Source organism: Fusarium poae, chromosome 1 (genome assembly GCF_019609905.1).
Source record: "Fusarium poae strain DAOMC 252244 chromosome 1, whole genome shotgun sequence".
Classification (NCBI taxonomy): Eukaryota; Fungi; Ascomycota; class Sordariomycetes; order Hypocreales; family Nectriaceae; genus Fusarium; species Fusarium poae.
Window position 1 is genome coordinate 1,061,030 of NC_058399.1, and position 27,169 is coordinate 1,088,198.

The 27,169-nt window shown below is 47.3% G+C and overlaps 11 protein-coding genes across 11 annotated transcripts; 8 read left to right on the top strand and 3 right to left on the bottom strand.

The window, feature by feature from the left end:
* Nucleotides 1-607: 607 nt before the first annotated feature.
* On the top strand, nt 608-1,147 carry FPOAC1_000370 (uncharacterized protein; the record flags this gene model as incomplete). The annotated part of the gene is made up of 1 exon (XM_044844986.1): nt 608-1,147. One exon carries the CDS (start codon nt 608-610, stop codon nt 1,145-1,147), a length of 540 nt encoding a protein of 179 aa, XP_044710902.1.
* A 1,202-nt stretch (nt 1,148-2,349) lies between these two features.
* FPOAC1_000371 (uncharacterized protein) lies at nt 2,350-2,654 on the bottom strand (the record flags this gene model as incomplete). The annotated part of the gene is made up of 2 exons (XM_044844987.1): nt 2,350-2,525; nt 2,573-2,654. 2 exons carry the CDS (start codon nt 2,652-2,654, stop codon nt 2,350-2,352), a joined length of 258 nt encoding a protein of 85 aa, XP_044710903.1.
* Nucleotides 2,655-7,463: 4,809 nt separating this feature from the next.
* Nucleotides 7,464-9,998, top strand: FPOAC1_000372 (uncharacterized protein; the record flags this gene model as incomplete). Its single annotated transcript, XM_044844988.1, has 5 exons — nt 7,464-7,656; nt 7,712-7,845; nt 7,893-8,141; nt 8,195-9,788; nt 9,838-9,998. 5 exons carry the CDS (start codon nt 7,464-7,466, stop codon nt 9,996-9,998), a joined length of 2,331 nt encoding a protein of 776 aa, XP_044710904.1.
* A 947-nt stretch (nt 9,999-10,945) lies between these two features.
* On the top strand, nt 10,946-12,160 carry FPOAC1_000373 (uncharacterized protein; the record flags this gene model as incomplete). The annotated part of the gene is made up of 3 exons (XM_044844989.1): nt 10,946-11,044; nt 11,097-11,713; nt 11,773-12,160. The coding sequence occupies 3 exons, from the start codon at nt 10,946-10,948 to the stop codon at nt 12,158-12,160; spliced, it is 1,104 nt and encodes a 367-aa protein (XP_044710905.1).
* Nucleotides 12,161-12,743: 583 nt separating this feature from the next.
* On the top strand, nt 12,744-15,203 carry FPOAC1_000374 (uncharacterized protein; the record flags this gene model as incomplete). The annotated part of the gene is made up of 5 exons (XM_044844990.1): nt 12,744-13,044; nt 13,108-13,762; nt 13,816-14,133; nt 14,185-14,248; nt 14,301-15,203. The coding sequence occupies 5 exons, from the start codon at nt 12,744-12,746 to the stop codon at nt 15,201-15,203; spliced, it is 2,241 nt and encodes a 746-aa protein (XP_044710906.1).
* Nucleotides 15,204-16,101: 898 nt separating this feature from the next.
* FPOAC1_000375 (uncharacterized protein) lies at nt 16,102-16,866 on the top strand (the record flags this gene model as incomplete). Its single annotated transcript, XM_044844991.1, has 1 exon — nt 16,102-16,866. One exon carries the CDS (start codon nt 16,102-16,104, stop codon nt 16,864-16,866), a length of 765 nt encoding a protein of 254 aa, XP_044710907.1.
* A 272-nt stretch (nt 16,867-17,138) lies between these two features.
* On the bottom strand, nt 17,139-17,673 carry SMD1 (mRNA splicing protein smd1; the record flags this gene model as incomplete). The annotated part of the gene is made up of 3 exons (XM_044844992.1): nt 17,139-17,452; nt 17,520-17,569; nt 17,660-17,673. The coding sequence occupies 3 exons, from the start codon at nt 17,671-17,673 to the stop codon at nt 17,139-17,141; spliced, it is 378 nt and encodes a 125-aa protein (XP_044710908.1).
* Nucleotides 17,674-18,770: 1,097 nt separating this feature from the next.
* Nucleotides 18,771-21,388, top strand: FPOAC1_000377 (uncharacterized protein; the record flags this gene model as incomplete). Its single annotated transcript, XM_044844993.1, has 3 exons — nt 18,771-18,836; nt 18,912-21,160; nt 21,211-21,388. The coding sequence occupies 3 exons, from the start codon at nt 18,771-18,773 to the stop codon at nt 21,386-21,388; spliced, it is 2,493 nt and encodes an 830-aa protein (XP_044710909.1).
* Nucleotides 21,389-22,194: 806 nt separating this feature from the next.
* Nucleotides 22,195-22,696, top strand: LSM2 (U6 snRNA-associated Sm-like protein LSm2; the record flags this gene model as incomplete). The annotated part of the gene is made up of 4 exons (XM_044844994.1): nt 22,195-22,208; nt 22,266-22,413; nt 22,486-22,618; nt 22,665-22,696. 4 exons carry the CDS (start codon nt 22,195-22,197, stop codon nt 22,694-22,696), a joined length of 327 nt encoding a protein of 108 aa, XP_044710910.1.
* A 292-nt stretch (nt 22,697-22,988) lies between these two features.
* Nucleotides 22,989-25,523, bottom strand: FPOAC1_000379 (uncharacterized protein; the record flags this gene model as incomplete). The annotated part of the gene is made up of 1 exon (XM_044844995.1): nt 22,989-25,523. The coding sequence occupies one exon, from the start codon at nt 25,521-25,523 to the stop codon at nt 22,989-22,991; it is 2,535 nt and encodes an 844-aa protein (XP_044710911.1).
* Nucleotides 25,524-26,199: 676 nt separating this feature from the next.
* On the top strand, nt 26,200-26,703 carry FPOAC1_000380 (uncharacterized protein; the record flags this gene model as incomplete). The annotated part of the gene is made up of 1 exon (XM_044844996.1): nt 26,200-26,703. One exon carries the CDS (start codon nt 26,200-26,202, stop codon nt 26,701-26,703), a length of 504 nt encoding a protein of 167 aa, XP_044710912.1.
* Nucleotides 26,704-27,169: the final 466 nt, after the last annotated feature.

Below are 27,169 nucleotides of genomic sequence, written 5' to 3' on the forward strand. Positions count from 1 at the left end.
AGTTTGTCGTGTACGTTGTAGAAGGGAGTGGAAGTGAACCCGTTTGTATTCCTCTTAGATTGAGTTTGTTACTTTTGATATCAACAAACTTAATATTTGGTCGTACCTAGAACTGTTTACACGCAGATAAATATTTTAAATCCATTTCCTCTTTTATTCACCAACAAGCTGAGGAGCCGACACAATCAGCAGTAAAACATGTTGAATGCTAGACAAACAGAGTCTGCCTCGACACGATACTAGGCAGATGCGTTGAAGTGTCTGCCGATGCCGGCGGCACTAAAGCAATGGCCTTTATGTGAGCTACCACTCCTTTGATACCGCACGATTGACCCTCACTAAACAGATTCACTATCGATGCAGAGATGCAACTTAAGCATAGGAGATAAAATCCCCTTCCAGAATGATCCCTGTCTCCAAGCGTCCTTTCCTCTTCCAGGCTGAGTATGCCCTCGCACACTGGATAGCCAGCCGCCAATATTGTAAGCTCATAAGGTTACTACATCTACAAATAAATGGAACACAAGCTCATAAACTTATAGGTAATTCGTCTTAATCATCGATAACGAACCGAGTCGCCAGATATACTTCCTCAGGAACAGCGATCATGGACATTGCTAGTCTCATAGAATACTCAACTTGGACCCTCCAACGTCCTTTGGCACAGGGAAGCGACCAATGCCATAACACCAATAACGAGCCGAACGAAGCAAATAATACTTCGGCGTCAATAGTTCAGACCTTGAAATACACATTGCCTACTTGGTACCGACATTCCCTCGCGGTTCATGTCGTTGACTTCAACATCAACCACAACCACGAAAGAGATAGAGGAAACATACAAAGTGGTATATTCATCCGAACGCACAAGTCCAGAATGAACGGCCGCCTTTTCATGCCCATTCAGAACCCAGAGTCAGGTCAATATACGCTTGTGAACCAGGAACAGGACAACCTGGACCATCACCCGGATCTTGGCTCGGAGTGTGCGATCGGCCTCATCTACAAGAAGGACTATGAAACGTCCTTCAATCAATTACTGCATCTTGTCCCTCTGCCGCAAGACGGAAACCGCAATGATCCAGTTCCGTACGGATATAGAAACGGCGACAACCAGGATCTACCCCCTAAGGACTCGGCCGGCTAGGTAACAGCCGTTATCCAATTGTTGGGAACACATCATCTGTTGATAGAGGAGGAGCCGGACGACTGGTATATTGACGAGACGGGAGTTTTCCAGGAACGTGGGCGGGATCAAACTGTAGTTCAGGATACCATCTACTGTGGGATCTCTACCATAGTGAAACGCAAGTCAGACAACTGAGTTTCTCCATGGCTATATCACGAGTACTAAAACTGTGATATAAGCAGATAAGTACTGGCGATACACGTAGACAATAAACCATAGGACGTCACGAACCCACTACGTAACGGAATTGAAGTTGTAGGGCATGCTTTGAGATCTGGAAACGCTTGGTTTGACGGCGCAATGTGCGACTTGCTATCAGTCGTTCGGTATATTTGACGATGCACTAACAATATCTGTAAAGAGAAATAGAGCAGTAATTGTTGCAGAATTCTCCCAGAATGTCAAAGTATCCAATATTCAATTGATGTGGGTGTTCCTCGAAGTTTAATGATCGAAAGATGCGGCCTCTCACACAATACAAAAGCAATACCTGCTATGCAACTCACTTATTCTTCCTTTAACACAAAGACACACTTCTTGGACCCCTTGAGCACAAAAAGACCAAGCATTGTCAGTCAATTTGCCCAGCTTATCCTCTGTCACGTCAGCTCAACTTCAAGGCCCAGAAGAAGGTCATCCAATGTTCAATATACTGGCCACACATACCACCAAGGCGAACAGTCCATATACTCCTGAATACCATCCATGCCATGGTCACATACCAGACTCACATAATCACTACCGTTTCAAGAGGCTTAGCATGATAGCGTGGTGTTTTTAATAGTTCATCACATATACATCATGGTACATATCACCAGCATTGATCGAACTGCCCTTGTCAGACACAAGGATAAGACAAGCATAATGCGATAAACATACTTCGAGACAGCCGTCAAAGCCGATGCTGAAGGTCGAGCAATCTGATACCGGAACCAACCGAGCCTGGGTATGGGTTGTTACATAAACGTGACATGAGCTGCACTCGCATGTATGCAATGACGCATGTATTTTGACACGCAATGGAGACAAACTAGGCTCGTCCCGTGAGCAAAGTGGTCTTCGTTTCAGAATTGACCAAGGATTCGATCGGCCGACGACGTATGGAACCCTGTCTGGTAGGGGAAACACTGGCAGAATCACATCATCTGTGCTTTGTTCGATCACGTCAAGAAGCAAAAAACAGATCTCTCCTTGCGTATTCGGATTGTCTTCGGTCGTCGGCTACATGGTTTCATTCTTACAGTAAGTGGAGTTGACATGTAAAATGATAGCATCGATGAGTCTGTGCCGCATGCCAGGCACAATTCTCCCATAGGCTGATATAAGAGCTTATGACCTGAAGCCAAGTCAGCTTACTGTTCTTGTGCATGCAGGGGCACAAACACGAGATCAAGGTGTCATCGCCGTCAGTTAGAAGCACGCAGGAAACAAGTCCTCTGGATTCAGGTGGGACAGTTCGTGTCATAACTGGACATGAACGAGGATGATAATGATCTGAGGTTAGAAGTGACAAGTTCAAAGGCGGACAAAGCTACAGACGCCGATAAGCAAGGAGTGATTGTGCAAGTGGACACTATTGGAGGATACGAACGTTGGCTGGGTCTTGAACGTTGGTTCCAATTCCCCGGCTCAACCTGGCGATGCATGCTGATGTGCATCTACTAGCTCCATGCACTTTATCACCCGCTTTGACGCTTGCTTGCTTTTTCCTGGAGGCTTGGGACCCGACAGACTGAACTGTGAGTTGAAGATGTAATGCGTCAGGCTCTAAACTATATACTAATGCACGCGTGACACAAAATCTAAGGCTGTTGAAGGATTCAAGTCTGGCATTTCATTTCTGTTGGATGTACCTAGGATAACTCGTGATTGGTAGAAGCACTACCCCAAGATCCAAGCCATCAACAGCAGGATCAAGGGTCTGGCGTTGTCTAGATCTTTTATTAGCTTAGCCACTCGCGGGAAACAATGCTTTCTCGAGAGCAAAAGACATTGCCGTTGATGCAAGACTTGTGGCCTGCGTTGTATTGATGATCACAATGTGGAGAGAAAGCCTTTCGCTTCGTGAGAATGACTTGTCATGGTCGGTTATCCAACATGAATATTGACATACATACATACATCCCATGCGAGCCTTAGTTTCCACTTTTCGAGAATAGAGCCACGGAGGTATATGAGAAGGACGTGACATTGACGATCGTGGCATGGGCTTGTGATTTGAAACCGTATAATCCAAACCGCCAAGCATGAGCCTCGCATTCGCCAAAGCAAAAAGAAAAGAAAAGCAAGGAAAAAATAGAACTCGATCGCCTTGTGACAAGGGGGCTCATGTGCTGTGATAATGCCCAAGATGGCGATCTTCAAAACTCTGCAGCCGTTTGTCGTTGCATCGTGTTTCTTTGCCGGCGATCGACATTGATGAAGTTAGGCCAAACAACAATTGCAGCCCGCAGCACTTTTACTTTCTACAGGGAAGCCAACAACCAGGTCATTGTCCGTAAGTACCTTTGGACTCGATGTACTTTGCGAATTGAACAGGGGAATGTACATGGCAGACAGGGGGACCTGGAAAGAGAGGGAATAAAGGCACAGCACGCCAGAGACATGGGTTTTGGGGCTGGTTATTAGTGAAGAAAGGTACTAATTTAGATAGAAGGAAAGAAAGAGACAATGTGATGCGAGACATGCCGCGCTTGGAATGCGACGATATGATGTGTGCTGATAATTGAGGTTAATAAGACAACTGGAAGTTGATAATTGGACCAATAGAAACAGAAACAGACCAAGAACCCTTATTGTTGACGCACGGAGAGATCTTCAATCTCTTTTTTCTTTTTTCTTTTTTTCTATAAAATAAAAATTGGGGTTACATGCTGCTACTGCTATTATTGGGTCTTCACTGGAGCTGATGTGATTCTCATCATTTCACCATCAAAGTCAAGTCACTTTTCTCTCGCTAAAGAGGATTATGACCTCATACAGTCAAGTCACACGGGCGGACCTCCGCAGTATGGACTCTATTATAAGCTGCCTCATGATGGGTACCGGGGGCTTGGAAGACTTGACAGTTTGATGAAGCCATCACAGATAACTCGCTCTTGATATTGCAAGAACAAGCCCAAACATACCTGAGCATATCTACCACAGAGAACAATTACAGAGGAGAAACACACATCATAGGACCCCCTCCATCATAGACTTGGAGGGAATCCACAGCGACCCGTCAGTGGATGCATAAGCAGGTGCAGGCACTTTACTAGAGCCTGAGCCCTGTGCCCTGTCTCTATGTCTAGCCCGAAACGGGCCAAGGTCTAATCTACCCCTGGCTTGGCGCGCAAGGATGAATGACTGACGCCCCCCTCCCCCTCTGGCCCCTCTGGTCCCTCTGGCGTCTTGTCTTGTCTTGTCTTGTCTCTTCTCTTCTCGCTTCGCTCTTCTTCGACAACCGCTAGTTGATACTACGTATTGCAACAAAACAAAACTTATCCAGGCACGAGGACTGATTTAATCTTTAGGCTCTTGTCTGTCCAGTGAACAGAGACCGCACCTGGGGTGATCGCCAACCCCCTCCTTGTCTTGTCTTCTCTCAGTTTAGTTTTGAATATAAAGCTCTGTGCTTGTGTGCTTCAACCTCTCAGCTTGGATACCAATAAGGCCACAGCTTTCTTTTCATAAGTGCTGTTAATTAACTTAGCGCTGCTGTGTCGAGGTCGGACCCTTCAGTTGACCAAGTTCCAAAACAACGGGAGTTTACCCAGAGTTTTGTTCTTTGGCTGGTCATGCTTGAGGAAAATCCCTAACATGGACCAGGGACCCAACTAGCATTGCACACACACACACACACAAGACCAAACTCGTCAAGGACCATCATATCAAAACTATACGGGACTGGTTGATACATAGATCATCGCCACTGATCAGCCATAATAAGTCTAAATGATTGTGGCGGTCTGGCGACGACAGGATGATCAATTCCAATCATAGCCCAGAACATGCTGGGAAGTTTGGGTTCAAGTTCAAACGAGATAGACGATTTGTTAGTAGTCTGTACCACCACAAACTGGGCTACCGTCTGTCAAAGAAACCCCGCCAACGCCCGCCTTTGCGACGCCTTCGTTCCACACAGATTCAAAAGGCGACTGGACTGATTTCCTGCTCCGGATCTTTGCTATAACTGTCGTAATTCTATGGCACGTGCAGAGTCAGAGTAATGTCCGTCAAAGCTGGCATCAAAACGGGGACAAGGTAAATTAAACGAAAGAGTTCTTTGTTGCTCATCTGCAGCGTTCCAACGGTCTCGTTAACCGGCCGTTGAGGTATTCTATACCTTGCAATATTCCGTATCATCACCAACGGCGATGGCAGGTTGTTGCTGATCCGTCATGGGCCCCTGTCGGTTCCCGCTACGATGCCAGAGCCCGCTCTAAAAACGATCATGTTTTCACATCCACTCTGTTTTTTGTCACTGTCTCTATATGTCTTCTGCTGGGTGCCCCCTGATCCCAGCCTGTCTATGGAACCCTTCAGGACTTGAGTTCTGTTCTGCCTGTCCCCTTATCTTCCCTTTCTGTACGCATGTCTGGAAACAGCCAGAATTGTAATAACAAGGGTACATATTTGTTGATGGCTGCTGCGGGTGGTTGTGATAATATCATATTTCTGTTAAACACCAACAACGCCTTGGCTCCAAGGCCATCTCCAAAGTAATTATCCAATGACAATCTAGACTCACTATCAACAAGAGTTCATTTGGCCGACTTTTTAGCTCCAAGGCTTCTGCATCTGTAGTATGTCAGATACTTAGACTAAACACCAGCCACGTTGCCGAGGTACCTCGTAGATATTCTGACGAACATACTACGTACTATCAACTCTAACCATCATTTATAAACGACCTCTTACAGGGTATCATCCATCGCAGCTGTCCTCTCAGCTAATAAGGGTCAGTACCAACCTGTGCTGTACCTGCCTAAGATAGTACTGCCTCTGTAGCTTCCCCCTTCCTGACCCTTATTTTGTTCATTATCTGTGCCTGCTATTCACATAAGACTTGACCCCTGATCTTGCCTTTTTGTAATTGATACCCCGAGGTAGGAGGCAGGTACCTCCTTCCACCCACTGAAAAGCCACTGGACACGTTATTTGTCACGTTTCTTGATAACCTCTTCCTTCCGCTTCCAACGCCTTGTTCAACGGCGATCGTTGTTCATCAATCAATTAATCAATCTACTTAACTCAGCACCTTGCGATTCAGATACAGCAACCATATTTACATCCACCATCGCTTGTTTCGCGTTTGCTACTATTCTGTTCCTCCTCCTATCTTTTTTTTCTCTCTCCCCACACACACACACTAGACACACAAGAAGCCCAAGCCTAAAACCCACAACGCACGTCCGTCCCTGCAGCTTCCAACGCCAACGATCCACCGACCGTCCCACGCGCCGTCTCTCCCTCCTGAAGTCCGCGTCTCAGCCGTGCATAAATCTGCCCGACGATACAGATTACACCCTTGTCTGGTACCTTGCAGTCCAATACCTGAACCACCCCAGGACAAGTACCTCCTTAGTCCAGGTACTTGGTCTGTTCGTTGTTGTGTCGCCTGTACCTGTACAATTCTATCACCGGCCCCCCTTCCCCTTCCAAACATCTGCCTGTCTGCCACCATTATCACTACCACTACCACCGCTACCACCTCCACTTTCGTTATCACCATCGATCAATCCGTTGTCTTTTTGTCCTCCATTTTGCGCTTCTTTCTTGCTTGATAGTATTATCCTTCGCTCCTCGTGAGATCGAGGTTTTTACCCCCAGGACTTTGCTTCGCGACGTACCGTCGCCCCCATCGATTTGCTCTCATTGCTTCCATTTTCGATCGTCGCTTGTGTTCTCTCCTCTTTTGTCTTCCGATCGACCGTACCCTAATTGCGCGCCCAAACCGCTATTCGCATCTCATCACCGCTGACGAACCCGACCGACTTGTCGCAAGATCGATTTTTGTTCGTCTTTTTGTTCGTATTGCTGTTGTCCACCAACACACAGGCATCGCTGTCTATACGCCTGGTTACCCGCCATCACTCGACGACTTGTTTCATTACCACCAACGGATTCTGTCTCGACTCACAGTATAGACTGGCACGCCTTCGATTATCCGGGGCAGCTGTGTCACCTCGGCTTAGTACGACTGTGATAACGAAGCTCTGTTTGGGTTTCAAGAGGCATATGAGCCTAAACCTCTGTCCTCCCAGGTTGTAGCAGACACACTATGTCAGTCATGTTACAAACACCATCTCGAGCTTCTACCGCCTCCTCCTCTTCCTTCCAGCCTATATCTCGTCAGAACACCATGTCTTCCTATGATGGTTCGCGCTCTGCGCGCCAGTCGAAGCGCTATTCCATGTCGGCATTGTATATGTCGATTTCTGCCAACGAAGGAGACCTTCAAATCGAAGATGAACTTGCCAAAGGTAGGTGCCGGTCATTTTGTATGGTGAGAAGCTCAGCCATTGACTCCCTCTATAGCTCAAAAGGCCTTGCGTGACCTCAAATCGAAAATTTCATCCCAGTCTAAGAAGAACTTCGTCCTGGAGAAGGATGTTCGATACCTGGACTCCCGAATCGCATTGCTTATCCAGAACCGTATGGCTTTGGAAGAGGTACGCTTAATTTGGCAATTAGTTGAACCAATTCTCACAAGTACTAGCAAAACGAAGTCGCCAGCCATCTTGAAGATGCCCTTGAAATGCAGCAGGGTGGTTTCCCAAACGACGATAAGACGCAAAAATACGGAAACCTTCTGTTCCTTCTGCAGTCTGAGCCCAGGCACATTGCTCATCTTTGCCGATTGGTTTCCATGTCCGAGATTGACTCTTTGCTCCAGACAGTCATGTTCACCATCTACGGAAATCAATACGAGAGTCGTGAAGAACACCTTCTCCTCACTATGTTTCAGGTATGTCTATTCGCCATCATACATCGAGCTATTGGATTCTTACAGAAACTTAGTCCGTTTTGACATATCAATTCGACAATACTCCCGACTACTCTTCCTTGCTTCGCGCCAACACACCCGTTTCCCGAATGATGACAACATACACTCGAAGAGGACCTGGTCAGAGTTTCCTCAAGTCGGTACTTGCTGATAGAATCAATGGCTTGATCGAATTGAAGGATCTTGATCTCGAAATCAACCCGCTCAAAGTTTACGAGCGAATGATCGAACAGATTGAGGAGGATACCGGCCAACTCCCCCCTCATCTCCCCAAGGGAATTACGGGCGAGCAGGCTGCTGAGAACCCTCAGGTTCAGGCCATCATCGAGCCCCGCCTGACTATGTTGACCGAGATTGCTAACGGCTTCTTGACCACCATTATCGAGGGACTCGAGGAAGCGCCTTACGGTATCCGCTGGATTTGCAAGCAGATTAGGAGCTTGACCAAACGCAAGTATCCTGACGCTAATGACCAGGTCATCTGTACTCTAATCGGCGGATTCTTCTTCCTGCGCTTTATCAACCCTGCAATCGTCACTCCCAAATCGTACATGCTCATCGATGGGACCCCAGCCGAGCGACCACGACGAACTCTGACCTATATCGCCAAGATGCTTCAGAACCTTGCGAACAAGCCATCATACGCCAAGGAGCCGTACATGGCTAAGCTCCAGCCGTTCATTCACCAGAACAAGGACAGGATCAACAAATTCATGATTGACCTCTGTGAGGTACAGGATTTCTATGAGAGTCTCGAAATGGACAACTACGTCGCTCTTTCGAAGAAAGACCTCGAGCTTGAGATCACTCTCAACGAAGTTTACGCCATGCACTCGTTGATTGACAAGCACCATGCGGAGCTGTGGAAGGATGACAATTCGCATCTTGCCATCATCATGTCGGAACTGGGGTCCTCACCTCCCCAGCTACCACGCAAAGAGAACAGGGTCATCAACTTGCCCTTGTTCAGCCGATGGGAATCAGCCATCGGTGATCTCACAGCAGCTTTGGATATCACTCAAGAGGAAGTGTATTTTATGGAAGCCAAGTCGATTTTCGTCCAAGTCATGCGATCAATTCCATCAACAAGCGGCGTAGCCAGGCGCCCGCTGCGACTGGAACGTATTGCTGATGCTGCAGCCACAAACCGCAGTGATGCAGTGATGGTGCGCAAGGGTATTCGTGCCATGGAGCTGCTTTCTCAGCTTCAGGAAATGCATGTTATCGACAAGGCCGACCAATTCAGTCTCCTCCGCGATGAAGTTGAGCAAGAACTCCAGCATCTTGGCTCCCTCAAGGAAGGTGTGATCACTGAAACCCAGAAGTTGCAGGAGGTCTATAAGACCATCCGCGACCACAACGTGTATCTCAACGGACAGCTTGAGACTTACAAGAGCTACCTGCACAACGTTCGATCGCAAAGCGAGGGTACTAAGAGAAAGCAGCAGAAGCAGCAAGTTCTTGGTCCATACAAGTTCACCCATCAGCAGCTCGAGAAGGAGGGTGTCATTCAGAAGAGTAATGTTCCCGATAACAGACGGGCCAACATCTACTTCAACTTCACTAGTCCACTGCCGGGAACCTTTGTTATCTCATTGCACTACAAGGGTAAGTTCTACAGAATCCAGTCATGCATGATAATACTAACCCGAGACAGGTCGCAACAGAGGCTTACTTGAGTTGGACCTCAAGCTGGATGATTTGCTCGAAATGCAAAAAGATAACCAGGATGATCTTGATCTCGAATACGTCCAGTTCAACGTACCAAAGGTGTTGGCATTGTTGAATAAGCGCTTCGCTCGCAAGAAGGGCTGGTAAATGATCTATAACGACACCACGACTCTCGACCACAAAAACATCTCGACATATATTGATCTATGTACTACGACCACATCAGACGGAAGGGCTTGGCGTTATGGATACTGATACCACGGAATTTTCTGCTCTCTTGACCCTGGGCCACATAGCTATTTGGAGGGCTTGTCACCATGGTTTTCTTTGTTTGCTTTCCTTTGTCAGAGTTTTTTGTTGGGCATAAATGTTTTACTCCATATCATGTATTGTGTCGGTGGGGGTGTAAGACAGGGCAGGGAGGATTACTCTTTTATATACCGTTTGCTTGTTTCTTGAATAGCGGTATTCTGCTTCGGCTGGTCCGCGGTGGGAGCTTGTATATGGCGCCTCGATTATGTGTGCATGCCGATAGTTTGTTTAAGAGATGGATCGAACCCAGTAGGGGGGTATGGGGAATGACTGGGGGATGACATACTGGGGCTTAAGAGGCCTCGAGAACCCTGATAATGAACGAAGGACGTCAATGTTTATAGCATGAAGTTGAAAGTTATTTTGTTATGTCTATTAATTGCGTCACGATCTGGTTGTATAAGTTGATAGAATGAAATTTATTATATCTTTATTAGGGATATTAGGAAAGTTGATACTTACAGTCGGGAATTATGAACCGAGGGACGGAGCTGGGGATTGTGGAGACAGTTTGGGGAAGAGGGGCCGCATGAGCTGCAGAGGCTAGGAGCTAGTTACCGTATCCCCCAGATATGAACCTCGGCATCTCATATTGCAACCTTGGACTGAATGTTGACTTTCTTACGGAGTAGTAGTTTACATCCTTTTTTCCTCCTTTTCATTTGCGATACCATATAAAGAAGTTTTCATTTAACGCGACACGTTCATCTTCATTCGAAGCAAACGCGTAATACGGTCATCCCTAGATACCATCTGCTTTCACCTCGCTTTGCTTCATTCTCATGGCTGGCAGGATTCGACAGCCCGTCGATGAGGCGGCGCTTCAGAAGTTCATCTCTGAAAATGTACCTGACATTAAAACACCAATTGAACTCAAACAAGTGAGTACTAAGTTTATCACTATGTATTGTACTGCATCTGATATCAGACTAGTTTGGCTTTGGTCAGTCCAACCCAACATATCAAATCACCGCTTCCGATGGCCAGCGTTTCGTAATGCGAAAGAAGCCACCTGGAAAGCTCCTCTCCAAGACAGCCCACAAAGTTGAGCGCGAGTACCGCATTATGCATGCTCTTGAAAACGCTGATGTCGCTGTCCCCAAGACGTACTGCTTATGCGAGGATGACTCTGTAATCGGAACACCATTTTACATAATGGAGTTTCTCGATGGCCGTATTTTTGAGGACTTCACGATGCCTGGTGTAGAGCCTGCCGAGCGTGAGGCCATGTGGCGCGATGCTGTGTTAACACTGGCTCGGTTCCATGCAGTTGATTACAAAAAGGTTGGGCTGGAAAAGTTTGGTAAACCTTCGGGGTTTTACCCTCGACAGATCAATACTTGGGTGACGATTTGTGGAAGCCAGGAAAAGGCTGTCGATATCGAGACCAAGGAGCCAGTGGGTAAATTGCCATACTTTGAAGAGACTGTGCGTTTCTTTAAGAATGAGCGACTCCAGCCTAAGGACCGGGCAACGCTTGTACATGGCGATTACAAGATTGATAACCTGGTGTTTCACAAGACGGAGCCGAGAGTGATTGGAATATTGGAGTATGTTTTGTCATCTTTTGTTCTACCTACCGCAAGACTGGCGATACTAATGATTACAGTTGGGAAATGTCTACCATCGGTCATCCCCTCTCCGATATCTGCAATTTCCTCACCAACTTCTACTCGGCCAAGTCCCCCGGCGCAACTCCTTACGATGCATCTGGATTTCTCCCCGGCAAAACTGCCGGTCTTCCACAGCCGGAGAAGATCCTGGAGTGGTACGCAGAGGAAAGTGGCTACGACGCTCGGCCGGAGGTGCCGTGGGGCATGTCGTTTAGCATCTGGAAGCTGGCGGGTGTGTGTCAGGGCATTGCAGCGCGTTATGCGCTTAGGCAAGCGAGCAGCGAAAAGGCGAGACAGCATGCGGAGACGAGGGGATCTTTGGCTGAGTTTGCCTGGGCATTGGCTAAAGAAGCTGGTGCCGATGAGACTGTGACCAAGTTGTAGGATATTTATTGTATCGTGGCATAATGTACGGTTTTCTTTGATGCTTCGTGTGTTTGTCTTGAGTAAATGGTTGTGTCACTCTACAACTATAGGTTACAAGATCATCGGTTGGTACTATATATATATATATATATATAATATATGGAGTGGTGGTTGGTGTTTTGAGGTGCAACAACCCAGGATTCAAATCTGAAACATGCCGGGAGTTGAGAGCTTATGACGTTAGACTTTTGCGATAACATATTTCCCCCTTGAAAACAAAATCTTTGTTACTTTTTGCAGATTGGTCAATTAAAACTGTATCTCGTCTTCACCGCCAAGTAGACCCTTATACATGCCCCATAGCGCGAATCTTTTGAGGGTCGTTTTACAGCACATCAATCAAGCTTATCGCTCGCTAATGCCAAAAAGGGCCAAAACTTGATTTAACTGTAACTTGACTAAAACCCCCTCGACAACGCGACATCCCATCAATACAATTGAGGGTCCTAGTCCTATTTACTCGACCTACTACTCCTTTGACCTTAACCTAGACATTACATTATATTGACTTGACTACTTACTCATTGGACTTTTTCAATTCATGGCAGCCAATACTCGCCGGCGCATCACGTTGCCGGACCCCTCAGCGGATGAACGTCGTCCTTTACTGAGTAGGCTCAGTACTGGCGGCGGCCCAGAGAACCGCGAGGCCCTGTATAGCTGCATGACAGACCCCCATAGCCATTTGCCCGTGTATACCAACATTCACCGTATCCGTCGCGATATCATCAGCGTCGTTGAGGATTATCTGAGCCTCGCCCAGCTGCAGGACCTGAGAATTAATGTGACAGTCGTGCGGCCGCTGGTTGATAAGTTCTTTGGCCTCAACGACATTTCTATCAGTAAGAAGAACAGTGAAGAAGATGGATTGTCAATACCCTTTACTGACTGACCACTTCTCATAGTCTACTGCTTGCTGGTCAACCGTGCACAGTTTCTGGACGAGCAGTCTCACTTGAGCAATCGTAACAATGTTAACTTCACTCGTGCCACTCTTTGTGAGCTGATTGCTACGCGCATTCTACGACGCTTTGGTGAAATGCACGATGACGGTCACGATGGTCTCCTCTTACTCGCTCATATCCTCGTTGCAGGCTTCGAGCCCTTCCAGAATGCTCCTGAAGAGATTCGGGACGAGGCAGAAAGGACGACTTCCTGGGTTGATTATAAGACACTGCCTTCTCTAGAGATTGCTATCGTTACAGAGAGCAAGCACTTTCTCAGCTCGGCGACTTGTGAAAAAGTCGTCAACGCAATCTACGAAGGTCGAATTGTTTATACTCCCTCGACGTTCTGGGACATCATCCCTGATCATTACAAGCTGAAGCCTATCTCTATCTACGACCCTCGCGACTCACCCCTCCTCAACCAGTACCGTCTGATCGTCCCTCGTACCAGAAATGTTCTCGAATCCATTCAATTTGCTACGTTGCTCGCCCTCTATGTTGCGGTTATGGTTCTTAGAAGGAAGAACCGCTATGGACCAACTGAAGCTGCGTTTTCAATCTTTGCTTTTGGATGGGGATTAGATCAGTTTGCTACCATTTTGGCACACGGATGGTATGTCATGACTATGTCTCTGGCCTTTCATCATTACTGACACATATTAATAGGAATGTGTACACCCAGAACCTTTGGTCATTCCTCGATGTAACCTTTATCTTTATTTACTGGGGATATCTGATCCTGCGGTTCCTGGGTTGGAAACTGGGCGATACCAACTTGGACGAGCAAGCATTTGATGTGCTTGCACTCGCAGCTCCCGTATTAGTTCCGCGTCTGGCGTTTAACTTGCTCAGAGACAATTTGGTGTTTTTGTCTCTCAGGTCAATGATGGCAGACTTTTTCTTCCTCACGGCTCTCTCCGCCTGGTGCTTCTTGGGATTCTTGCTTTCTCTACTCTGGCTTGGCGAGGGAGCACACCCTCTTCTGTATGTTTCGTCGTGTCGCTCATTGTGTAACGTGATACTGACGCGTACTAGGACAATATCGAAATGGATGATATACATCTGGTTTGGATTAGATGGCACAGGTATCCAACGATCGGTAAGTAACTGTTGTCCCTTTGCTATGTTGCTTGCTAATTGGCCTCTCCCAGACCGAGTTTCACTGGTTACTGGGACCCAGTGTCATGGTTGCGTTTGCTTTCCTCGGAAACACTCTCTTCCTTACCATTCTGGTCTCCATGTTATCCAACACCTTTAGTAACATTTCGACAAACGCTATACAAGAGATCAGTTTCCGACGAGCTGTGCTCACTCTTGAAGGCGTCAAAGCTGACGCTGTCTTTGCATACCAACCCCCCTTCAACATCATTGCCGTCTTCTTATTCATCCCTCTCAAATTTGTTGTAAGCCCGCGCTGGTTCCACAAGATTCACGTTGCGGCCGTCAAGATCTTGAATCTGCCCCTGCTTCTCATCATCGCTGTTGCTGAGCGTCGCCTACTCTGGCCTGCCCGAATAATTGAGGATCCTAACGAGATCAAAGCTCCACTGCCGACCAAGAGCCAGTTCTGGAAGAAATGGCGACTGACGGTCCATCGAGATTTACGTGCTGTGTTTCAAGTCCCGCCACCTGACGCAGTACACGACGATATTGCTGTCGACGATGACCTCACTCACCATCTCATCCGTCGCCAGTTCACACGCGGAGCTACAAACGAGATAGAGCCGCGAAACCCGGAGCCTCATGCCCGTCCTGACCCTGGAGGCCGACGACCATCTAGACGAGACTCTATGTTTCCAGGTATTCCGGCACAGAAGCTGCGTGGATCTTTCTCCGAAAATGATATGTTCGAGGGGACATCAGATAGATTGGCGAAAATGGAAAAGTCAATAAGGCGTATGGAGGCTATGCTGTCGCGCCTGGTACCATCTGTCGAAGATGCCATCAGTGACTCGGAGCTGGAGGAGAGCGGCACATTGGGAGGGGAGAACACGGCAGAGTCCTCATTTAGAAGATCAGAAGACCAAACATCATGGGGAATTATGCAAGTCTAGGCTTGGTTGCATTTTAGGAATAAGTTTGCAATGAGTACCGGATAACTACCTAGGTAGCTTCTGTTTTATTTGCTTGGTATTGTTCTGGCACTGATTCAGTGGCACTGCCAGAAGCAAACTTCCTTTACACCACCAAGTAGCGGACTCTTCCTGAAAATACTAAAAGCATTTGCGTTTTGCTCCTACACCCAAATCTTTAAAAGCCCTTCTCTCTTGATACTCGACATTACCCAGCCTGAACCTCCAGCATGTGTACAGTCACATACTTCAAGCATAAAAAATGCAAGCACACCTGGGTTGTCCTCACAGAACCCTGTATGCCTTACATAGGCCTCAACACCTGCCCGACCTTTTGCGACGGCACAGCTAAAGATCCGCCCAAGTTTTACAACACAAAGAGTCAGCCTTGTCCGCGATGTCAACTACACGGCGTGTACGATCGCAACTTGGTTCGGATGGTGGAGGCTATGGGATGCGGAATCAAATGGGGAGTTGGACCAGGAAGAGATGATTGGGGTTGTGAAATGAAGTGTGTGATTCAATAAGGGACTGTGGTAATGAATGGGCTTTGTTAAGGGAATCGACAAAGTTGTTGGTTTAAGTGGTTTCATCAATCAAGGTCGACATACGAGAGCAGCACCAATTATGGGCAGCAGGTCTCTCTACTGAACGCTATCCCATCTCAACTACCCATCATCTTTACTGATTCGTTACAAGCTCAAACGTCCTGTATTTTGATTCATATTTGGGTTCTGTTGCCATTGATTCTTTAGCCTCATATGCTTCACTCGATGTATCACGTGCCATGTCCACATAGAGCCATCACAAGTTTTCAAGCCATAATTCCATGAAGCCTCACCACAACCACATCATCCTTACTCATTGCACGCCGCAAATTATGCTTCCCACTCCGGATACTTCCCATGTCCCATATGAGCGGGTCTACGAACCAGCTGAAGACTCGTATCTCCTTTTAGACACACTCTCGTCTGCTTCCGAGACCGAGTATTTACAAAATGCCTTTCCAGATGCTACGCCTCTAGTGGTGGAGGTCGGTACAGGCTCAGGGGTTGTCCTCGCTTTTGTGCATGCGCATGCGCAGAAGCTCTTTGGAACACGCCAGGTCCTCACAGCCGGCATTGATATGAATGCGTTTGCATGCCGTGCGACTGTTGGGACAGTAGCAAAGGCAGAGTCTGACAATCCCGACTCTCACGCCTCGTACTTGGGCTCGTGTATGGGAGATCTCACAACCTCGTGGCGTGAGGGCACCATTGATGTTCTCATCTTCAACCCTCCATATGTGCCGACGCCTGAGATGCCTGCCAGGCCAGAAGAATTTATTGCAGACGACTTGGGAGTTACCGCAAAGACCTCCTTTGATGACGACTCATACCTCCTGGCTTTGTCGTACGCAGGCGGCGTGGACGGCATGGAGACAACAGACAGGCTGATTGAGGCACTGCCACGAACTCTGTCCCGTCGTGGCTGTGCTTATCTCCTTCTTTGCGCACAAAACAAGCCTGACCAAGTCAAGAGTCGGATCGAGGGATTCGGACCTGAATGGCGGGCTCAAACTGTTGGTACAAGTGGCAAGCAGGCCGGATGGGAGAAGCTGCAGATCGTGCGGATATGGCGAGACTATGTAAACGCTGCGGAATAAAAAGAAGGTGTATAAAAAAAGGGATGCTGCCATGACTTTGAGGCTTGTAAGAGCATGCATGTATTCAGATATCTTTCCATACCTACCAAAAGGCGATACCCACCCCAAGAGGTTTCAGATTCATACGGTTTTTATGGCTAAACAACCCGAACGCCAAGTTCCATTTAAAATGTGATATCGTCGCGATATCGTAGCCACTCCACGAATGATGCGCCTTTACGCATCCATCCTCCTTCTCACCTAGCCTCCTATCTCTTTCCATATAGTTCCATCTAAGGTCGTCCTCCGCGGCCACGACCACCACCGCCGCGTCCACGTCCCCTGGGACCACCTCTGCCTCGTCCTCCCCGGGCACCGCGGTCCGCTGCCTCCTTGCGGGCCTTGTTCTTGGGCTTGGGCGCGTCGTCGATGAGTAGTGTGTCGAGAGGTAGTGAATCGGGGAGGATAAAGTATCGGATTGTAGAACCTCGGATGTTCATGGTCTCGAGGGAAATGGGCTCCTGGCCCTTGATGGTCATCTTGACATTGCGGAGAGCCGTGTTCATCTGGGGGGAGACGGAGGAGATTGTGCCGTGGATGATGGTGCCTGAGAACAAGTTAGTGTGCTGCTGCATTCTTCCAAGCTTGAGAGAAGGGATATGAGCATTTCGTACCATTTTTCAACTCAATTGTCACCGTCTCGTTGGCGCATTTCATGAGGAATCTAGGAGAATCAAGTTAGTCCAAAAGCTCCAAGTTGAAAAAGAAGCTCGGCGTGCCGAGGTAGAGCGCAAAGCGTGGGAATAGTTCGTACCGAACGAGCTTCATCTTGGCGACTGAAGAGAAATTATGCGCTTTAGATTATTTGTGAAAGTTGGTGGTTGTGAAGTAGGAGTTTATTGAGCGCGTCGTCGTGAAATCGATTCGGCGTGAGGCTGAGAGGCTGGCTACCACGACCGCCTGAACTGTCGGTCGGAAAAATCGAGGTTCAGAGCTTCAGCAAAGGCACGTGATCTCCTAGTTAGTCAGGATGTCAACCTCAACCCAAAGTTTGGTGATGAGCCTCAAGATATTGAAACTGAATATAGCGAAAGAAAAATTAGCCGGAAGCTCATTGAACACAGAGTAAGAAAACCAAAGATGCGAGTTTGGCCAGTTGTCTATTCTTTACCATCATTCTTATACTGTGGTATCTCCATCTTTGGCTTCCAGAAAGTGACTAAAAAGTTGGCCACTCAGCTTGGGAACAAAAATGAACAACCGAAATGTCCGGTCTAAGCTGCATTAACTGACCCAATAATTTCGTCTCTCATGCTTCCTAGCGGCCAGCTTTCCTGACACCCTTGGGGGCCTGTAACTGCAGGTTGGCTGGGACGAGCCTCCACAATTGTTTTGATCGTGACCCATTGAGGCCAAGTTCACTTATCGATAACGAGACCCGCGGTTCATTCACCAAACCATGCCGGGGGGATCAAGCAACCATAAATTGCAGCCTCGCCAACTTGACTATGTCATCATTCATTGCTCGCCTCTTGTCTTCAGCCTGGGGATTCCTTCAACCCCCTTGTTCTTGACCGGAACCTCAGGGTTGGAATCCTTAGTTCTCTCTGGTGAACGTTCTTTTCATTTGTCCTTTTGCCATTCACTGCGCACCCCCCGCCTTGGAAGCTGCAACCTGTTTTACCCCACCATCTTGCGCCTGAGATCAATCGGAAGCTTAATAAAACCCTAGGTTTCCTTCCTTTTCGACGATTCCATTTTGTATGCTTTATGTAACCCAAAGGTCATAAGAAACTCAGTCAGTAAACAAGCTTATGGTATTCATACTTGGCCTTTAACTCACTTATTTCTGTTCTCAAAGCTTGGAGAACATCGCCATCGTCGACCAAGGTGACAACCACCGTCCGGTTGTACTCAAAGCAAACATGATTACAGGTCGCGGAGGAGCCGGCGCTCGAGGGCGGATTAGACCCCCTCGTCGCATCGTACGTGTGAGTATGCCGCAGAGCGAGCAAGAGTTTCGCTCCCGCCGACCCATGATCGCAGACTAATAAATATGCATCTAGTCCACCGACGCTGGCGAAGGTTCCGACTTTGAGGCATGCTGGACAATGCTGAGGGAAGCACTTACGGATATCCACAAGAAGAACTGCAGCAAGCTATCTTTCGAAGAACTATACCGGGCAGCCTACAAAATAGTCCTCAAGAAAAAGGGCGAGGTCCTCTACGAGAAGGTGAAAGCCTTTGAGCAAGATTGGTTTGCTGAAAACGTTATCCCTGAAATCACAGCACTTGTCACCAAGAGCCTGATCAACATCGGAGGCACATCGGTCCACGAGAGGCGGCAGACTGGGGAAAGATTCCTCAAAGGTCTGCGCGACAAATGGGAGGACCACAACATGTCCATGAATATGACGGCGGACATACTCATGTACCTCGATCGTGGCTATACCCAGCTCGAAGCGCAACGAGTTCCCATTTTCGCCACCACCATTGCACTTTTCCGAGATAATATTCTTCGTTCATCCTTAGAAACCAATCACAAGGTCATCGATATCCTAATATCCGTTGTCCTCGACCAGATCAACATGGAGCGCGAAGGAGATATCATAGATCGAAATCTTATTCGAAGCTGCACACGAATGCTCAGCAGTCTCTACGAAACCGAAGACGAGAAGGAAAGCGACAAGCTATACACCACAGTCTTTGAGCCCCGTTTTCTTGACAACAGTAAAACCTATTATGCCACCGAATGCGAGAAGCTACTACGCGAATCTGACGCTGGGGCCTGGCTTCGACACACCCAAACAAGGCTGAATGAGGAGATCGATCGCTGCGGAACCACAATCGAATCGGAGACGCTGTCAAAAGTCACATCAACTATTGATCAAGAGCTGATTATCAAGCATCTGGGCGAATTTATAGCACTCGAAGGGAGCGGATTGAAGTGGATGATTGACAACGACAAGGTTGAGGAGCTTTCTATCCTCTACAGGCTAATCTCCAGAGTAGATTCCACAAAGGCGTCTTTGCGTGAAATTCTGCAGCGCCGTGTGGTTGAGCTTGGCTTGGAGATCGAAAAGGTCTTGAAGAATACTGACTTCTCAGCTGGCCAAGCCGATGGAGAAGATGGTGAAGGCGGCAAAGGAAAGACCTTGAACCCAGCTGCACAGCAGACTGCTGCTGCAATCAAATGGGTCGATGATGTTCTCCGTCTGAAGGACAAGTTTGATAATCTCTGGACTCGTTGCTTCCAAGACGACCTGATCATCCAAAGCGCCTTGACCAAGAGCTTTTCCGATTTCATCAACATGTTCAATCGGAGCTCTGAATACGTCTCCCTGTTTATTGACGATAACCTTAAAAGAGGTATCAAGGGCAAGACAGAAGCGGAGGTGGATGTTGTTCTTGAGAAGGCCATTGTCTTGATCCGGTACCTGCAAGACAGAGATCTGTTCCAAACATACTACCAGAGACATCTGGCTAGACGGCTACTTCACGGCAAGTCCGAAAGTCACGACGTCGAGAAGCAAATCATTTCTCGGATGAAGCAGGAGCTTGGACAGCAGTTTACCAGCAAGTTCGAAGGCATGTTCAGAGATCTGGTCACGTCTACGGAGCTCACTACTGGCTACCGTGATCATATTCGCAATGTTGGAGACGGTAGTAAGACTATCGACCTTAACATCAACGTTCTTACCACAAACTACTGGCCACCTGAGGTCATGGGGCGCACCGCACAAATTGGCGAGGGTTCTCGTGTTACTTGCACGTACCCACCTGATTTGCAACGACTACAGGCGAGCTTCGAGCAGTTCTATCTCAACGATCGTAATGGACGCAAGCTTACCTGGATTGGCACGACTGGTAGCTCTGATATCAAATGCACTTTCCCGGCCATCGCTGGGAAGTCTGGTCCTTTATCACGCGAGCGGAGATATGAGATCAACGTGCCAACATTTGGTATGGTGGTCATGCTTCTCTTCAATGACCTGGAAGATGACCAGTCCTTGACATTTGAGGAGATACAGGCCAAGACGAATATGTCGAGTCAGGATCTTATGAGGACGTTGACGGCTATTGCGGTGGCACCCAAGTCTCGTGTCCTGCTCAAGGATCCAGCCAATAAATTTGTGAAACCAGGCGACAAGTTTACTTTCAACGCATCCTTCCAGAGCAAGACTATCCGAATCAAAGCGCCCATCATTAATGCGGTGTCAAAGGTTGAAGACACGTCAGAGAGAAAGACTACTGAGGAAAAGAATAACCAAACGAGAGCTCACATTGTTGACGCAGCAATTGTGAGAATCATGAAGTATGCATCCCCTATACAGACTCTGCGGTCTCACATACTAACATTCCTAGATCTCGAAAGGAGCTTTCGCATTCTCAGCTCACAAGCGAAGTTCTCACCCAGCTATCGGGTCGTTTTAAACCTGAAATCTCGCTCATCAAGAAGCGTATCGAAGATCTCATCGCTAGAGAATACCTCGAGCGTCCCGATGAGGACGGTGCGCCTTCTTTGTACCGCTATGTTGCATAAAACATACAGATCATCAACTAATCGCATGAATCATGAAATAAAGGAATCGGCATTTCCCGGGTTTGCACGGCGTTGAGATTGCAGAACATTGTCATTTATCTGCAAAACATGGGGACACTACAGCAGTGTTGGAAAGGTACTCGGGAAAGGCATTTGAGGAGGAGTAGAATTATATATTTGCTATTGCTAGTCTCCGCGTTTGGTCTTATACCAGGAGATGAATTTGAACGCCCAAGACTACTTTCGACCTTTATAGCTATTGTACCCCGACTGATTCTATGCCCTGTGATATGGTGTTTCTTGCGATTTGCTAAAATAATAAGTATATTTACTGAACTCAAAATTATCTCTCAAGATTAGGAAAATTGGCCGTTGCAAACAAGAGAGGAAATTAGTAGGTCAGGATGCTACTTAGAACAGGCTTCTTTGGCTGTTTATTTTTATTACCTAAAACTTGGAGGTCAACCCTTCTGTCCCAGTTCCCATGCAGTCTTGGATACAATCTTCGTGTTTTAGGAAGAACTACGTTATGAGAACGACGACGCATTAAGTCAAGAAGTATTGGAGGTTGGACGTTGTCAAGCCATGATGGATCACGTGACTATGTTCAACTGGCGCCTCAACTGTAGCCGCTATCATGATGGAGATCTTGCACCACCACCCATCTAAACAGCCTCTCTCGACGACTACGCCCATTAATTATCAGAAACTCTGGTATTCTGACTCTCACTACTCTAAAAGAGTTCGCAAACTATATCTATTTTCTCTAAGACAAGGGCTGCGATCGTGAAAGAGTCACCGACACAATGCTCTTCTTCAGGTACACCTACCTACCCAACACACATGTTCTCAGAACTGACGCCTCTTTGTCGCATAGCTTTTTCAAGACCCTTATTGACCACGAGGTCACTGTTGAGCTCAAGAACGATATTCAGCTCAAGGGCATTCTCAAGAGTGTGGATCAGTACCTCAACATCAAGCTTGATGATATTCAGGTTGTGGAGGAGCTCAAGTACCCTCATCTCGTACGTATAATCCCAGCTTTTTTTTTCTAGTTTTGGTCATTTGGAGGGTGAACTAACTGACTTGTTTTGCAGAGCTCCGTCAAGAATGTCTTTATTAGAGGCTCTGTCGTGAGATATGTTCACCTCCCTGGTGCGTCGGTTGACACGCAGCTACTCGAGGACGCCACCCGAAGAGGCAAGTTTTATTCTTTTCCTTCTCTCTCTAGTATGTTTTATGTAAGGATTATGTGCTGACATCTTGTGTTTTACAGAAGCTGCTGCTCAGCAGGCCAAGGCGAAATGAGCGGTTCAAGTCAATGGATGAGAGAGATAGTGAATCAGGTGGGATAGGCTTTTAGAGGTCGACTGCATCAGAAATGAGAAGGCAAAAAAGGGGAGGACTCATGAGGCGTTGGCTCCTGATATGGATAATGAAATGCTGTTCTTTTCCTCTTTTCAAGTGAACGATTTTGATGGTCAAATGAGACAGACTGTTTCACGTTGAGCACCCATCTTGGTTGTCCGAGACCATGAAAAGTCATATAAATTCTCACTACAAACAAAATATGCTATTCATCATTTTAACAGAATCGTCATTACCAAAACGCCCCGCCTGTCATACCAGGTTTACCATCCCATAGTTCTTTCTCGGCTACTGGGTCGTTTTCTTCGCCTTCAATGAGTGGTATCACTAACCCTGCTCGTCTCCTCTCCGCCAGCCAACGATCTATCCATCCCTTCATTCGTTTTCTTGACTGTTCACTGCCCACATTGACGGTCGGAATAACCTTTTCAATCCGCAAACTCATGAGAAACATGGCCAGCTCTCGAAAGCTGCTGTGTTCCGAGTATGGAACTCCAAAACACATGGCTTCCTTGGTGCTGCCTCTCTGTGGAACGAAGTCCTTGTATCCAAATCTTGTGCGCCAGCTGTTGTCGTGAAGGATCTGTTGGGTATGAATGCTTCCTGGTGGAGTGTTGGCACCGAAGGATTTCCCTGCAGGCCTGAAGTTCCAACCACTGGGACGAAGTCCGACTATACGGCTGAAATACGGCTTGTAGCTATTGAGATACTCTTGAAGCGTTTCAGCACGAATCTCCATCAACATCTGCATGTGCACTTGCGCTTCCAGAGGGTCGGACGTCAAAAGCGCAGAAAGTTCCGGGTCGCCAAGCTGCTTGCAGATTTTAATCTTGCCTGGTGTTGCAAAGATTTTAGACTTGAGAGCTTTGGCGATGGAGATGCAAATGCGCTCTTTGCCAATCGAATAGGTGCCGCAAATTACGAGCAATCGTTGAGGATGTTTTTTCTTGGTGTCGACCTTGTCACTCTCATCAGGCTTTGCGTTTGGGAAGAACTTGCTAACTGCTGGAGTGCCCTGTCCACTAGCCTTTTCCCAAATATCGTCTTTACAGTTGGGATTAGGAGACATTGATCCACAGAGGTCAGCACAAGCTTTGATGACATCGTTCTGAGGTGGAAAGGAGTATCGCGGATTGAGATACGTCGTATCCAAATAGCAGATATCAATCTTTTGTTGTTTGACCTTTCCAGAAATGGAGTCGATGATGTTTGGTTTGAGAAGAGGATGCTTGACATGCGCAGGACAAGCGCGAAAATCTCCACAATGTAATATGCGCTGAACACGACTATTGGCCCCTTGCTTCGTAGTCTTCTCGAAGAGAAAGAGAGAGCTTCCCGGGCAGTGGTTGGCTGGTATCATGGTGACGGTTGCACCCTCAGTTCCTGGAATGTCGTAGGACTTGTCAAACTCAAGCTCGACAACCCATTTTGCTGCCGTGCGAAGTTGATTCCTGACAAGACTGCCAGTGACTTTGCTGCAATATATAGGCCCGTGACACCATCTTGCTGTCAATCCAATGTAGTGGTCACTGTGGAAATGGCTCAAGAAGTATGCTTTACAACCTTGGACGGCACCATAGCGGAACGCATCGACGCAAATGGAGAAACCAGGCATGATTTTGTAGAAAGGGCATGTCCTTTCGTAAGCTTGCTTTCCTCTCGAAGCATGCTCAGCAGCAGCAGCCTCTTGCCATGCCGAATCTTCAGCATTGTTGGACATGAGCTTCGAAAATGCTGTTTTTGGAGCAGAGTCGGAACTTTTCATATCCAAGGGGTTGGCTTGGCCAGGTCTAGGAACGGCAGCCCGTGCAAATCTCGTGCTGAGTTCTGTTGATTCGACTTCGTTTATTAGGATGGGCTTTTCGGGGGATGTTTTCTTTGGTGTTGTTTTCTCTTTTGGTAATGGAATTGGATGTCCGTCGAGGCAAGAATTGACATGTCGTGTCGCCTCATCTACCGAGATCCCTGCCAAACTACCATTGCAAATCGGGCAGCTCTCCGTCATGGAATCATCGTCAAGGGGGTCTTCGGCTAAGTCCTCGCTCGATATTCCTGCCTCCTCCGCCTCTAATCGTGCCTGTTCTTTCATCAAACGCATTACTCGCATCTCTTCTCCTTCCAAGTCGTTCAAATCGGTAAATTCTTCGTCTGGTGTGTCTCCTAGATCGTCAAAATGCTGATATGTCGAGTCTTCCTGTTTCAAAGCAGGGGTCCTAGTATCTGTCTCTTTCTTTTCATGGTCCTTAGTCAATCCGTCCGTCCGGACCTCTTCATGCGGGGAAAGTTCCGTACATTGGCCTGGTTTTTCAGACTTGTTGTTTATGGCCTTGGCCTCATCCTCATATTCATCTTCGCTATCAGAATCCACAAAAGGAGTCTTGATCTTGGGTTTCGTCGGTTTCCGCTGTGGCTCTTGATCGCTCTTGGTAGGTGATGGGCTGTCTTTGGCTACTAACACCTCTTCCACTTTCACAGAGACTTCCGTCTTGTTTTTTTGCTCAGGCTCTTGGCTAAGTTTACGCCTTTTGTTCGGTGAATCGGCTTCATTATGTCGGGTCGAGTTGTCAGCGTCATCGGCAGAGTAAAGATCTTCGGTTTCGGCGATAGCTGGTGTTTCTCCCAGGAAAAGAGAGGTTTCATGTTTCTCTGCTTTTTTGAAGAAGCTGAGAATGCTTTGATTGGCCTTGACAGGCTTCTTGGGTAATGGTGAAGCCGAAGAACCCTTTTTTGGTGTATGAGATCGATTGGGTCTCTTTGGTGCAACCATGGTGAAAGTCTGGTTATAGTACAGAATTCAGTTATCGGATAATTAAAGATTGAAATTGATACAAGAGATATACAAGCAAATACTGAGTTCTGGTTCTTGCCAGATGGAGAGACGGAGCTGGTTTGGTTGTGTGATGGTGTAATAGATCCCTGGAAAATTAAAGTTGCAAGGGGTCTAAACGAAGTGGGATGAGCTGGAGTAGGTAGTTAACGCGAAACCGCGGAAGGTGGCAAAGACAAATCCATCGCGCTGTCATGTGACGATAGTAGAGCCATCCGTCATTGAGCTTTATCACGTGTGAGTCTGCTTGGTATGTACTTGGACGATGTGGCTCGTGAGACCCTTTTTGGTCTGTCGTCCAAGATCTTGGTAGATCTCCTATCTATCATGTCTTGAAAGATCCGAAAGATCCGTACTCGTTTCTTCTTCAATATAAGAAAATGTAACGGGTATGTCTTTGTGGTTGGCTGTAACATGATACCCCAATGAAACAAGACCTGTTCCATGTCAACCATAAGCGACAATCAATCTTTAAGCCATTCGGAACTAATAACTACTGCACAGCTAGCTCCCTTTTCGACATCGGTGCTATTTGGTCGATTTCCTACGAAACACGGCTTTTCGCGAGACTCACATCGTCTTATTCCTTCAGACCACAATTGCTTATTTCCCGGCCATGTTTCGATCAACTGCCCAGATACAGCATATATCGCCCGTTCCTTCAGGAACAGCAGTCTCTAACGCTGTCGGGATGCTTCATGACCATGCATTTTTTATACAATGCGATCCCTACATGACCAAATACGAGGCCCTACCGACGCCGGAGCCTTCTCCTTCGATCCCTGATACGCTTGAGCTCAAGCCTGTCGGGCAACCAAAATGTTATTCTGTGACAGACAGAGTTCACACACTGCCCGCAGGACTTTGGGATTCTGACGTGGTCAGCACATACGAATTCATTGACTTGGAAAATGGCGTCTTTGTGAGAACACGAGGCCCGATGGGCTTGGTTTTGGAGACTGTATGGGAGATTGAAAAGACTGCTGATGGTGGATCGAACATTGTTGAAAACGTCACCATTTCATGCTCTAGGCTCATGCTGGGCATGATCAAAAGCTCTTGTGAGACCGGCTGGAAGGGAGTCCATGGCAAGATGCTTGAGAGGTTGGAGAGTTCTTGATAAGATGCGGCCAGAAGTCCCAGAGGTGGGAATCTGCTGTTTTGGAGGTGGGTGGTCGAGAAAACAGGTGAATACATTAGCTCCAATGTATTTGCCTCTTTTCTCGAGTCCTCTCCACCACAATCGCAGATTCCTACCTTGACCCCTAATAGATAAATATAAGAGATATGTTGCCATGTATCCGTAATATAAATGCCATTATAATTTGTTTTCTCATCCTTGCTTTAACTGGTGCCTCTGTTTATGTGTCAGCCACTAGGTAGCTGGTAGACTAGGTAGACTAGAGTACACCGCCACAACTCCATCATCTCCACTCATTGGCTCTCCACGTTGACGGGGAAAGTGTCAAGGGGTCTCTCCTTTCGCAACAGCTCAGTCTCAAGCTATTTGTGGTTTCAACATCACAAAAGGTTTCTTGTCTTGAACTTATCGCATCGCGTCTCTTTTTTTTTTGTTTTATTTTAAG